Below are 14,376 nucleotides of genomic sequence, written 5' to 3'. Positions count from 1 at the left end.
GCACATTTATATTTTAATGTCTCATTACAGTGTAGCTCATCTTATTTGCATACCTGGATCTCCTTCCAGAAGAACTTGTTTCTGTCATAAAACCCAGAAAAGTCCTGGAACTGACGCAGGAGTTCTATAGGAGGCTGAGATCCATAACTGTCCAGCTTAGGCATATTCAAGTCATCCACAAAGACCACCAACTTCTTGTTTCCTGGAGGACCTACATGGAGAGAAAAATAACAAATATTCAAGAAGAAAAAAGTAAATGTGTAAGCACTATTGGATGAATGGGCAGGCAGTAGATGTGTAGATGAATAGTGGAAGCAACAGTTAAACTAATGGAAAGGAAGCGACTCTATGGGTGTGTTAAGCAGCTCCAGAACAATTTGGGAATGTGCTGAAGAAAGGCCTCTTAATGTGTTATCTGTAAGTTAGACCCTGAAGACTTATCATTGATAAGCATGGACCTATAATTCAAACAACAAGATGGTAGCTTTTATCTGAAAAACTTCATCAGTTGGAGTTTCTCAAAGGATTTCCTTTCAGCTACATTGCTGTCCAGATGGTGCAAACAATTGGAACAAATGCATATGACAGTCTGACACAACATGTATGGTTCTTGGGTTTGCTTTTATGTTGTTGTTGTCATTGCCAAACTTGCTCTTTTACCTAAAATGTTCTTTCTCTTTTTCTCCAGTTTGGACTCAATGATCTCCTGTGTACGGGCAGAGGAGGTCTGCGCAGAGAAGTTAATGAAAACAGGAAGATATCCTGCATTTTCCTGGATCCTGTTAAGAAGGCCCCGGGCCACCACAGTCTGCAAGAACATGTTCATCAATTACTTTTCACATATAAATTTTGATATCTGCATTCCTTTCTAAATTGCAACACCAAAATATTACCTTTGCTTTAGCACCATGGATATTTTGGATATGAAAATATATAACTAAGCATTGCTGCAGACTCGTGCTATTTCCCCTCTAAAACTCCTCAGCATTTTATTAATACGTCACCATCATAATAAGTAATTTAGTGGAAACTGCCAGATCCATCAGTACACACAGAGTCATTCAGGTGAATGAAATAAACAGTGGCACTAATACATACAATTAACCTTCTACATATGTACATGCCAAAAGCATGGGAATGTTTGTTCCACAAATCACACAGAACCAAATCTCAACATAATATGACATGTATGTGCAGCGTTCTGTCCAAAGCTAAGTGTGGCTGTAGCAAGGCATCTGCAACACATGCAGTGGGTCTTTGTTTATGAAGTGCAAAAAGGAGTCTGAAGTATCCTAGACGTATGTGCTTTATTTCAGCTGTTCTTTTTGCATCATCAAGTAATATCAGAAAAGCTTCAGATTTATAAAATGTACCCTTTGTCGTCCGTTTATTATCTGTTTTAAGATTCTTTACCTTTCCCACTCCCGTGTCACCAGTGAAGAGTACAGAACGGCGCACAGATAGCAGTTTCTCCATCAGATATCCATAGCGAACAGTGTCTGTAGTGGGAACCAGCATCTCAAAAAAAGGTTGTTCCCTATTATATTTAAATGAAGGGATTATAGCTGTCCATAACTGCAGATCCCTGTGATTAAAATTCATGTAGACACTCCACAAGGTACCACACGTCGGGAGCTACAAAACACACAAATGTAAAAAACTTACTACAAAATTATTAGGTGTCTTAGTAAGTATCAGCCCAAAAGCCATTAGCTAGAAAAAACATTAAATCATTAATGTTCAGTTTCACTCACGTTGTTTAATACCTTTGGTAACAGCAGTTTTGGTGAAGTGTTGCTTTGTACAAGTCTTTGTGTGGATGTGAGTGCCTATGTGTGTTAAGTTCAAATTACGGTTTCACATCTGGAATTCTTAATACACTTTTCCTTCCAGTCAATGCTCCATTAACATAGTTTGATACGGCACTCTGTGAACAGCTTAAATTATTCCACTTTATATACATTGAATACAAGTGTATGAATTTTGACCGATTTGAATAAACTGCCCAGTTTTGTTCTATAATAAATAAATCATTTAGATTGCATTATCCTCACGGCTCATGCATTTCTGTAGGTGTTGTGGTCACAGGCGCATACCTTTGCATCTTTGTTGCCTTCAAATTGCTCTCTGATGAAGGTATCAAAAGCATCCCAGTAAGAACTAGTCAGATTGCCGCCTACGGCCCATAGATAGCAAAATATGAAGGTCTGACATAGTACACCTTCAAGGTGCTTGGGATTCTGCCACCGCAAAAAGAAGACATATCAATAAGTAAGAACATGGGTGAGTAAGTCAATAATTCTACAAGAAGCATGTATATAACTTATACTTATTCAAAATTGTTGTTTGAACTAAATGACTGATTCGTTTGATGCATCTTACAAAAAAAGGACTAAACATGACAGCTACATTTTGTGTTAAATGTACCATCTTGAGGTCTGGCCCTCCGTTACCCAGCAGAAGAGCCTCCAGCAAGAAGCACAGAGTGCTGACTTTACTGATGTCCACTTGGCGAATTGCTTGGACACAATGCTTGGACACAAATTGTAGACCTTTCTCCACGTACTGCGTGAACATCTCCATCAGGTATGCACCCACTGGGTCTGGAAGCTGGAGAGACAGGAGAAAGTTAAATGAGGTTTACAGAGAAGATTGTAGCAGGATATTAAGTGTATGCAGAGTCGTGCATTTACATTATCTACACAATTTATAAAGTAACCTTGCTAGTTTGGCTTAGACTCCCTAGTAATAGTCTTCTTGATGCCCAGAGGAAGGACTGAGATCAAGAGGGAAGAACAATGCACTGCAAAAAAACAACAATTTGACTACAATGTAAAAATTAACCTATAGGGATAAAAATAAAAATACATTTAAATTTAAATACATTTCTCCACAGGGAATTAGTTTTAGGTGATCTAACTTTATATACAATATGTTGCATCTGTTTCTAGTTATAAAATAAGATAAGATAAGACTTTATTGATCTCACAACGGGGAAATTTTTGCGTCACCTCAGCTCAGGTACAGATATATGAAGGAAATACAAAAATACAGATAAGTACAATCAATGAAAAAAAGTAAGATAATACACTATATACAATGGGAGCATACACAGTATGTGATTATGGATATAGTTGGAAATATGGAAGACATAAACTATATAGCTTGGAAGGTCGTGGAAGGTCCATTATGCATGAAGTGGTGACCGTGGATGTTCACACTGTCCAGTGACTTATGATAATAACTATATGAATGCAGTAGTCAGCAATCAAGAGATATCTTCATATCAATATAAGTACAGAGGGTTTACAACAAGGTGCAACACCTGGTTACACTGAAGAACAGGAAGAACAGGATGGATTTTGTCCAAAAATCCCATAAAGGAGGCTGCACAGTTCCATGGAGAAGCAAAGGAGCAGCTAAGAAAAATCTAGAATTTGGAGATATAACATGCACATACCCTGTCCCCTAGACCAGTAATCCATGTCTGCACGTAGGGCATCCACTTGAGCTCATCAGGATCAACATAAACCATTCCACAGCGACTTACTGTGGCTGGAGATGCCACAGCCAAATCCTGAACCTGCAAATACACATAATGAAGACGACTTAAGATTTACAAGCTCCTATTATAAGAGAGTCCATTATAAACCAGCTTCATATTCTTAGTAAAGCATTAAATGTTTATTCTTGAGCTCATGTTTAAGACCCTGCAAATTAATTTATAATGCAATTTACTAGAGGTGGGAATCACCATACATCCCACGATACGATATTATTGCAATTTTTTAAAATATTTTGCGATATTCAGATTCTGTACATAAAGGTAAACTTTATCAATATTCATTTTATCTAATATCAAAGTCTCACACTCAGTCTTTCTCTCATTTCAGTTTTATTGTTGACAAACTGAACGGTTTGTATTACAGTCTAGTCCAACTTAACTGAATCAACCATCTGGTACAATTATAGCTATTCTGAACTATGCAGTTTATGAAAACTATGCAGCCCCTTCAGCAACTGAAGAATTTGAAAGTAAATTAAAACAAAATATAATTTTACGTTAAATAAAAAAGTTTTAAACTTAATTAAAATAAAACATGTCTTAAATTAAAATAAGTAAACTGTCATGTTTATTGCTGCCAAAAACAAGTTAAACACATTTGGACAGTGAAGGAATGTCAGGATTCTTGCTCAGAAAAAGGATCAACATGCTCTGAAGTCAGAGCACAAAAACCTTTTTTGTAACAAGATATCGATTTCTGCTGTCCCTGTATCGATACATTATTAGCAAACAAAATATCACCATACTACACAGTATCGATTTTTTCCCCCACCCCTACAATTTACTGTCAACAAAAGTGATCCAGTTCCACTTTCACTGTTTGGCTCTCACCTCAAACACCATGTGTATGGATGGAGTAAGTTTGATTCGCTCGCTGTTGGCCAAACAGAGCATCTTGTTGTCATCCAATACAGTGTTCATGTTCTCGATCCAAAGGGCATCAACTGGTCCATCACAGATAACCCACTTGTGGTCATCACTAGTGTCACTGACTGCGTCACGGACACTCAGTGCCATCAGTCCATCACGCCACTCCAATGTCAAAGTATTAATCTGAAAGGTTGACACAAAAGTTAAATAAATAACTGCAGTGAGAGAAAAGGAAATACTGCTGATGTCAGATTGAGTCTCCAGTGTGCTGTACCTCTCCATAGAGCTCTCCCATTGAGACAGATTTTGGATTGAGCACATAGGTCTTGACAGGCTGATAGAAGGGGTTAACAGCCTGGTGCCCTTTGAGATGGAGGGTCTCCAGAGTGTCTGCCAGGATGGTGTAGACAGTGGTCTTACCTCCGCCACTTGGTCCAACCAACATAACTCCATGGCGAACTAACATGGTCTCATAAAGCTGGATCACCTAATAGGAAGATAAGAGGAACAGGCTTTTTAAATACTCAAAATATTTCTGATCTTTTAAAAAGATTTACGTCTGCAGCTGGAATGAACTGAGCTGAAGTGTCTGTCTTGGAATATTTTCCACTTGTACTCTACCTTCTTAGTCATGCTATCCAACGGTTGAAGGTTTCGCTTAACCAGAGACTCCACAATGGTTGAGTGTAGCACACCATAGTCATGTTCAGGGATGCAAACACCAGGAAACAGGTCTGACAGGATACCACTGGAAAGGAATGGAAGATTGCCATGAAGATAAACATACAGATATATAAAAAAAAGAAAAGAAAGAAGAGGAATCATACAAACTCTTACTTTTAGAACTTAATGTTCTTACTGTTATCGTGCAGTTTAACAAGAAATAACAAAGCTACTTCAGCTGCTCCCTTATTCCCCACGGTGGGTAGCTCCACATGTTTAATTTGGCAGAGGACACAACCGCAAAAGGATTTGTGTCTGCGCCCAGGGTTGTAATAAAGATCTTTCGCTTGTCAGCCAAATGTATAAATCCCTATGCTGCAGAGCAAGAAACAGTCCCTTACAATGTCAGATAGACTTACCCAAACAGCACGGCATCATCAGTGAGGAACTTTGGCAGGTTGGAGTCTCTCAGTGCTCTAATTAGAACCACTTCCTCACTAAGGTGAGGGTTCTCTCTCTTCAGTGACCTACGAGCAAACAAAAAATTATATGAATTTCTTTGTGACCTAAACATTTTTTTATATTTAATATTGCAGAGTCACTCCAGGTTTGCAAATAATTGCTATACAATGAAAATAGTTCTGTGTTAGTAATGGGCATCCTAAAATCTGTCTTTTGTCTTCATATTGGTCATATTCACAAAAAAGTGATAAAATATAAAAGGAAACCTGCATGGTTAAAGAATGGTGTGAGCATCTCTTCTAAAGAAGTTGGCGAATTCATTTAAATAGTTGTAATTACAAAATGTGTCATTTCTTCATCTCTTCATGTGTTTCAAACACTTCATTATGACAAGCATCGAATAAATAAAATAAATGTAAATTATTTTTTTTCAGAGAGGAGCTAGAGCTTAAATGAGGAAGTGCTGGGAGCTCTTAATTGCCCCTCGGGGATAAATAAAGTCTGATTCTGATTCTAAGCTCTTAGCCTCTAATCTGAGTAATCACCAGTATCACTGCTCTTATTGTGGACAGCAGCACTTTGTCTACTTAAAATGTGAAACATGTCACAGTAAACATAATGTACATGTAGCTGGTAATGGTAAATGATAAACATATCCATGTATATGTGTGTGAGACTATTTAAAATCACAGCAATCACAGAAAGAAATTTCAGAGAAGATGGTTGTGTGCCCTGATTATTCAATGCATATGTGTCCGTGTAATGCTCTGACCCTGCCATGACCAGGACAGATTTGACAGCTCTCATCCCAAAGTCATAGTGGTCCTGCTGGGACAGTTGCTCTGAGCACAGCTTGTACATCTGGGTCATCTTCCTTGCAAGGGTTTTACTAGACTCAAATCCTTCGGAGTACAAAATCACCTGGAGGGAGAACAGAGAAACAGTTATAGCAATACAAATGCAGCTGAGCTTAAGTCAATAAAAGAGGGAAAATGATAGCTTGTTTTGTGGAGAAATATCAGAGAATTTAGAATAAGACACATAAACACACAAACTGGAAGTTACCTCTGCAATAAGAGCATAGTTTGGAACCATCATTGCTATTGGTCTAAAGAGAGCTTTAAGGTTGTCGGGTAATTCTGTTCTTCCAGCGTAGCCTGGGTTCATAGTGATGAATGCAGCACATGTCATCACCAGCTTGATCTCCCGGCCCTCAAATTGAAACCTTGACAGCTACATAACAAAGATAAAAGAGACACTCTTGTTAGTAAAAGGTCAACTTTATTATCCTAAACTATATACTCACTATGGATAAAGTGAAATATCCATCCATCCATCCATTTTTCTTAAGCGTAATCAAATAAGGCTTTACAATACAGAAATGTATTTCTGTATTTCTTTAAGATGTCCACTTCCTGGTTAAATAAGGGTTAAAAAAAGTGTGAGTGCAGTCTTTCGTATCTTCCTCTTGACAACACCCCATCTACCCAGGGCTATTCAAGGAGAGTTATAATATGGCCAGCAATCCATCTGCTAGTAAGTTTGGCACTGCAATTAATAATGGCAGGTAATTATTTCCACTAGAAAAGGAAATTGGCACCTCCATACAGCTTGTCAGCAGTTGGTGAAATACTCTAAAATCTGACTTTGGCCTTTATAAAACACAGTGGACCAACTATCACCAACACCTGAAATCAGTGGAGGAAATGGTGGTAAAAATGGACGTGATCATACACTCGGTGTCTTCAACCTGGTGGCAATTCAAATTTGAATAACTTGAAATTAAATTAAACTTTTACTAATTTGTATTTTGTAAACCAAAAGCCAGAAATATCAAAACAACAAATTAGACTTGAAATATTTAACTTTGTGTGAGGTGACTCTAGGACATGACAGCCAAAACTGTGTGCATGTGTTTGTATACCTTAGCAGCTTTGGCATTTCTTATGGTTATGAGCTGCTGAGCGATGACAGACAACACTTCAATGTCGATTCGGTTAAATTCGTCAAAACAACACCAAGCTCCTGACTGTGCCAGCCCACTGAAGAACCGACCCATCATCTGTATAAGAATATTGTGATTCGTTAAAAACAGATATTATGTGTGGAATACCAAGACTTGAAAAGTAGTTACTGCTCTTATCTTCCAAATAGAGGCAAATACTCAAAACCCGCAATTCCACTGTTAAGTGTAATTATTCAAAGATGATTTTGTACATCTTTTGTGTTTGTAAATAGGACATCAGTAATTTTACTTTAATGGATGACATAAAGCATTCTTCAAAGTTATTTGCAGTTCATAAACAGGCTTATAAAATACCAGAAACGGCCCTTTATGTTGGTCACAGTGATTCCAAGCACCTGTCCAGCTGTAATCTATTTCAGGTGTAGTCTAGCAATGACAAAAAAGGGATCTAGATGCATAAAATTCCTTGTAGCTGACCTTATAGTCCAGTCCATCTGAACAATTAAAGACCACACACTGGATGGCCAGCGCCTTTGCCAAGTCCTTTGTGGTCTCTGTTTTGCCCGTCCCTGCCGGCCCTGCAGGAGCACCTCCCAAGTCCAGTTGGAGAGCTCCCATAAGACAAAGGTAGCAACGGTCCTGCGTCCCAAGGCAGACAGAGAAACACAAAAATGAAGAAAAGGATCCATGTTTCTATAGAATTCTATAGAATTTCTAAATGAAATAAAACAGTGTTTTCAAAAATATGCAAAAATATAAAAGTTTTTCTAACTAATTTTAACATTTATCTAAACAGTTTTGGATATATAATCTCTATTTTGATTCTAATGATGAGTTATTGCCAGTATGGTGGTTTTGCTAGTATTTTGTTTTGTGGTCTGTTTGACTGTATGTATTCCGTTGTGTTTTTACACCACTCCTGCATTTAATCATTAAACTCTGCCTCCTTCTCCCACAGTGTATTCTGTCCTGTCCCTCTCAGCTGCTTTCTCCTTCTCCTCACCCCCCACTAATCATGGCAGATGGCTGCCCCTCGCTGGCCTGGTTCTACTGGAGTTTGCTAAAAGGGAGCTTTTTCCTCCCACTGTCACCAAACGCTTGCTAACAGGGGTCATCTGATTGTTTCCTTTCTAAAATCATAGGGTCTTACTTTTACCTTACAACACATTGAGGTGACTGTTGTTGTGAATTGGCGTTAAATAAAATTAAAATTGAATTCTCAGACATTTTTTATTTAAGTATCACACAAAATTGAAGAACAGTCTAAATATACTTACAACTGGAACTCTACATTTGTGTGAATGTAGTTTTATATTCTCCATTACCGTGAGTGGTGTGATAACCAGCCTAGGACAAGCTCCCAGATATTCATAGCCATAAATGTAAGTGGACAGTGCCATTGTGGCTACACAGTTGTTTAGGTCCATGTCCCAGTAGTAGCGCAGCTGTCTCTGCCATTCAAAGCTGGACCTGTTGTTAACCTGAAGAAAACCTTAAGTCAGTTGAAGGTGGTGACTTGTTACTAACTTGTTTTTGTTTTTATAACACCGATCACAGGAAAAATCAGGTAACTATAGTCAGTGTCCTGCTAACACTACACTGTTGTACCTTTTGTCGAACTAGATCAGTGACTATGTCTCTAGCGTGAACATCAATGGTGATGAGGGCTGTGATGATATTACGATGTAAAGCAGGGAGCTGTCCTCGTACCAATGCTGCTAGGGCATTCAGTCTCTGGAGTGCACAGAAACAAAATCAAGCAAGCATCCTCGGGTTATAACGTTGAAATTAAAGAGCAAAAAACAGTCCAGGTTTGTTTGATGAGGTTAAAATGTAACCACAGAATTAAAGAAGCAGTAAAAGAATCTGTACTGTGATTTACTTCAAAGTTGGTGCCTTCAAATTTCTGCAAGGCAGCAAAATGGTCATGGTCTCCCTCCAGGCACGCATCCATGTCCCTGCACCACATCAGCTGTGATATGGTCAGCACCACCTGGTGGGCATAAAGACAAAGTGAAGTTAAATCTTTTATAAACAAAAACTGAGCAAAAAGTATCAAAAAAGTATATAAATAAATTGAGAAACCTATGAAAGCTTTAGATATGACAGCAAGAGTCTGGTTGACTCATAAACAGTTATGCAGTGCTAATTGATAATATACCTATAAAATGGAATTTAGTAGTAAGTACATGAAATGATTTCCTGATCTGTTCCAGTACCAATCTAATAAATGACTATACACAGGATAGCATGCACCTGTGCTCCTTAGAAAGTCTAAAAGGAACTAGCACCCAACTTTCCTTTAAAACATGTGTGTGTGTGTGTATTTGTGTACCTGTGACGGGTGTCCAGCCACCACCCATTCCTCTCTAGACTTCTTCTGGTAGTCTACAATGGCAGCCTTGCTGAGCTGTCGCAGTGAGGAGAACATAGCCTCCTCCACTTTGCAAAGCCAGTCTTCCACATTTCCCTGTGCTTTCAGACCTTTACCCAAACCCACCTTCAAGCACAGAACCACAGAATCAGTTAGGGTCGAGGATTTGATTACACCTCTTGTGCTTGTTATAGTATTTTGTCATTTACACCTGAGCAAAGACTGGAGTTTTTCATGTGAATAAGAAAACCCAGAGCAGCAAACAGATGTCAACAAAAGAATTCTTGGAAAACAAATGTCCACGATAACATCACCTTTCATGTCTTATTATGTTTCTAGTTTTGGGTGCAAACTACGACTTGGGGTGTCCCTTTTATGCCTTAATTGGTACTTGCTAAGTCCTTGCACTTGAGATAGTTCTTACTATACTAAGATGGTTGCCAAGTGAGAGAGAAGTAGTATTTATTAAAGAGAGCTCAAATTATAAAATCCACACTTGCATTAAAAATTACATATACTTTGTGATTAGGATATAATATTATTCTTTAAGACTGTTCTCTTAGATTTTGTGCATGTGAGCTTCTTGCTTTCAAATGACTGGCTACCTAAGAATCATATCTTACTTGTATCTCAATGACTGGTTCAATTTAGGAATTCTAACCTGCCAAATGAGTAAAAAACATCAGAAAGATTTTTTGTTGTTGTTTTTCCTCTCTACTTTATAACAAAGACCTAAAGAGAGAATAACATGCAGAATAATGACAATAATGACCAGATGACTGAAGGTTCCTCAAGCCTGACCTTTTCTCCCTCAGGGGACACCATATTCAGGATGTCTGTGCTATATATGGTCTTCTGCTCTCCATCATCCAACATTTCTGGAGCACCAGAAGGTTCTTCAGGCAATAAAGCAAACTCCAGTCGAGTGATGGCATCAAAACACTTCCTGAGGTGAGGCTGCACTGCCTGAGGGTTACGTGTCTGAGCAAGAATCTTTAGCAGTTCATCATTGGATAAGAAGTAAAACCTGTAAGTCACAGACACATAGGTACATAGCACAGCATGCAAACAATCTAACAATAATGTTTGTCATTTTCTAAAAACAAAAAATGTAAAATATAAATAATTAGACATTAAGAGATTAGATTGTCTATGAAACATATCTAAAGGAAGGAAAAGAATATTACATTGCCATGATCTTCGATCAGATGTCGATAGACTAAACAGAAAAATTGTTGCATGGTCTCAGGAATGCTTTCAAAATGTACTTTTGGTGAACCCAGATTACCGCGGCATCCACAAATAATCTTTCAAACTCCGCATCTTTAATTGCATTTAAAAATTAAACATGCTAAGATCAAGCAAAGTGAAGTTTAAAACGGTCCATTCAAAATGTGTGTCAATTCAAAATTTACACTGTTGTTGTAGAAGTCTCAAAAACTCAAAGAATGCACAAAACTTGCATATCAAATATGATATACTTGGTGTGGTGGAATAAGGGATTTTAAAATCACATACGACCATATTTTATTCACACCACAGAAAACATCAAATGTCACAACAAAGGACAGGGCCGTGTTTATGACTGTGTAGCATCCCATCTTATTTTAACTGGGATGTCTGGGAACTGAAGATACTAGTTGCTGGTGTCTGGTGTTGACAGCATTGTTTTTCTACTCTTATCTGAGGCTTCTAGCTGCAGTACAGTGTACAGGCCTGCTTTTCTATCATGTAACAAACAAACAAATCATGTGTGCATAGTACCTTGGGAAGATGACTCTCTTGGACTCCAGGTAAGCTTCCAGACACTTCTGTATCTCATCCAAAAGAGCATTGTTCTGCTGCAAAGTCTCCAACAGACCTTTTTGGGATAAAACAACGGGCTTGTATGCAGTGTGTCAACATAGTCGCCTTCATGAATGCATGTATTTGCATGTACAGTAATTCTGCCTTCGTCTTTCAGCATTAACATCCCTACAATGCTGTTTTAACGCATCGTGTTTGGTCACTGTGGCGTGGTGACACCTGAGCGACATCCGCAATCATGCCTCGCCGGCTTAAAGGCTGAACTGGGTCCTGTCTGTCTTTTGTTGTTGTTGTGGGTGATGTGTTCAGCTGTGAGCTGCAAAGCTATAGCCGTGTGTGTAAAACAGCAACCATGAATATAAAGAATGCTGAAAACCGCTGAAACACAGTCGCGTCTGTCATGAATCATTTACAGTCACATACCAGTCTCTGTGGCTGCATCAAAAGCATTGGGCATCCAGTTAACTTTAGCCATGATCTCTTTCCAGGACTTGTCAACTTTAAGAAACATTTCTGACTCAGCAGGCAGCTGTCTCTTTATGTCTGGAGCCAAAAAGATACTTTCTAGGTATAACCAGTTCCTTTGACATGTAAGCCACTCCTCCTAGAAAGGAAAATAAGAATTGTAGAAACACAGTGAGCAGACAGAGTATTTAACATGCATAAGAATTAATGAAAAAGACAAAAAACTCAACAATGTTCCCTTAAACCATCTACTGAACTCAGTAAACTTTGAAAAATCATATATTTTGCAAGTATTTTGTTTTCTTTTCTATAGCCACTGAGGAAAGCCAATGTGAATGAAACTGGATCTGCATTTAAGAAAGCAAACCTTTATTACAGCTGAACCAGTTTCACTTAGAAATAAACTTAGTTTTTTAAAAGACTTTACCAACGTTTGGTTAAAAAGGATCAGCTGTGTCAGCAATTTCTTGACCTTCCCCTTGATGGGAGCTACATAGCGTGAGGATGCCACCGTGCCCACACTGATAATGCTGTCATCCAGGAGTACCTTCACACATAAATAAACACAGAGGGATGAAACATAAACATTTAGAGATACTGAAACACTGGTGATGTTTTACAATAGACCGCATGAAAGTGCAACTCATCACAACCTGGATATCATCCGTGCCTCCCAAGATAAAGACATTCTTAGTGTCACCGTGAGACAGCACAGTAAACTCTGTGTTCTTCCACAAATTCTCCACCTGCAAGACCCATTAGGAGCTTCATCAACACGCAGTAACACATGGAATTTCTTAAATATCGTTTTGCACGCATGTTTATTCTCCCACAAACGTGAATTTCCAAAAGGAGCGTAGATATTGTGTTGAGTAGTGTGCTAAATATGACACTGCAGCCAAAACAGTTAACCTGTCTACGGCGGAAACATCTGCTGCATTAGACCTCTTATGCTATTATAGTTATAGCCATGTAACATGTCGTATCTTGTCTTGTTAATTGGTTATGCAAACATAGCTAACTGTTTCTTCCCTTTTACACTAATAGATTAGCATTTTCTCACTGAAATCAAGCAACATTTGAGTGGCTTTTACTCATATTTGGGTATAAAATGTGGGGATAGTATATTAAATAGAGAGATATGTAAATGTAACTTCTTCTAATGTAGTACTTTTAATGAGATGTAATATCTGTATAAATAGTTATATTTAACCCACATACCTTTGTGATAATGGTCTCCACTGATGCCTCACCTGAAGCTTGTCCTGAAACCTAAAAGTTAATATTTGTGTCAGTTCCTAAGGAGTTTGCCATAACTATAGTTGCAATTTAATGATGAGCTGATAAATTTGGGATCTCTAATCAATCTGTAACTTTTATTAGGTATTAGGATGTGTTGTGTACTCAGTAGTACCCAGAGTCTCCTAAGCAGAACAAGCAAATCTCATATTATATACATTGTACCTCCTGAATCTCTTTGCCATATGAGAAAACACTGAGCTCCTCTAAACCAGTTATGGTAAGTTCATCCACATTGAGGGAAGTCCCCACCAAAGACTCCAAAGTCTTCCAATGTTCCGGTTTCAGACATGGGTTACGAAGATCAGTGATCACAGGCAGCTAAAAAAAGAACACATAAATACCACTTGGGAAGTCACAAAAACAGTCTATTACTTTCAGCCCATATTTTAATGTGGTATGATTTTATAAAGAGGCTGCTGGCAACATGATCCATGCCACAAAAAACACGAGATATTTCATAACACTTTTTTCTACCCACTCTGTGCATCATCACGTCCACCTTGTTCTTCAGACAGGGAACTATATTGTTACGTGGCAGACCCTTCTCAAGCTGGTTGACGTATTTGTTGTATTTGTTGACTTGTGAGCTAAACTGCTCCATGTCCAGTTGTTGAAGTGTGCTCTAGTGATGGATAAAATGAAAGAACACAGTACAGCTAATGGCATTCATTTATAAACTGTACATTATAGTGTATGCATGGACAGACGTGCAACACAGTGGAGGAAATAATCATTTAATCCCCTGCTAAATTTGTAACTTGACTCACTTACAAAGAAATGAACGGTGTCTTGTTCTATGGAGAGAGACGGAATATCATCTAAATATCCATATAAATAAACAGTGCATACAAGTTATAAATTATTTTGCATGTAATTAATTGAAATCATTAAGTGAAAGTATTT

General features: G+C 38.1%; 1 protein-coding gene across 1 annotated transcript in view; it reads right to left on the bottom strand.

The window, feature by feature from the left end:
• The window catches only part of dnah6 (dynein, axonemal, heavy chain 6), a 53,174-nt gene that overhangs the window by 31,327 nt on the left and 7,471 nt on the right, over positions 1-14,376 (bottom strand). The window contains exons 16-41 of the mRNA XM_087842165.1: positions 13,952-14,095; positions 13,636-13,791; positions 13,393-13,443; positions 12,825-12,917; positions 12,599-12,718; positions 12,130-12,310; positions 11,665-11,761; positions 10,702-10,927; positions 9,862-10,026; positions 9,409-9,519; positions 9,135-9,260; positions 8,852-9,007; positions 8,004-8,165; positions 7,485-7,622; positions 6,626-6,793; positions 6,333-6,481; positions 5,518-5,625; positions 5,057-5,183; positions 4,710-4,922; positions 4,397-4,618; positions 3,461-3,583; positions 2,428-2,610; positions 2,097-2,240; positions 1,414-1,635; positions 661-808; positions 54-211 (exon numbers count right to left, since the gene is read on the bottom strand). Of these exons, the coding sequence (XP_087698291.1) occupies positions 54-211; positions 661-808; positions 1,414-1,635; positions 2,097-2,240; positions 2,428-2,610; positions 3,461-3,583; positions 4,397-4,618; positions 4,710-4,922; positions 5,057-5,183; positions 5,518-5,625; positions 6,333-6,481; positions 6,626-6,793; positions 7,485-7,622; positions 8,004-8,165; positions 8,852-9,007; positions 9,135-9,260; positions 9,409-9,519; positions 9,862-10,026; positions 10,702-10,927; positions 11,665-11,761; positions 12,130-12,310; positions 12,599-12,718; positions 12,825-12,917; positions 13,393-13,443; positions 13,636-13,791; positions 13,952-14,095 (3,891 nt within the window). The remainder of the gene's footprint in view (positions 1-53; positions 212-660; positions 809-1,413; positions 1,636-2,096; positions 2,241-2,427; positions 2,611-3,460; positions 3,584-4,396; positions 4,619-4,709; positions 4,923-5,056; positions 5,184-5,517; positions 5,626-6,332; positions 6,482-6,625; positions 6,794-7,484; positions 7,623-8,003; positions 8,166-8,851; positions 9,008-9,134; positions 9,261-9,408; positions 9,520-9,861; positions 10,027-10,701; positions 10,928-11,664; positions 11,762-12,129; positions 12,311-12,598; positions 12,719-12,824; positions 12,918-13,392; positions 13,444-13,635; positions 13,792-13,951; positions 14,096-14,376) is intronic.

The sequence above is a fragment of the Neolamprologus brichardi genome, chromosome 6 (assembly GCF_056152115.1).
Source record: "Neolamprologus brichardi isolate AB-2024 chromosome 6, ASM5615211v1, whole genome shotgun sequence".
NCBI lineage: Eukaryota > Metazoa > Chordata > Actinopteri > Cichliformes > Cichlidae > Neolamprologus > Neolamprologus brichardi.
The sequence above is the reverse complement of the archived record's forward strand: the minus strand, read 5'-3'. Positions and strand labels throughout refer to the sequence as shown.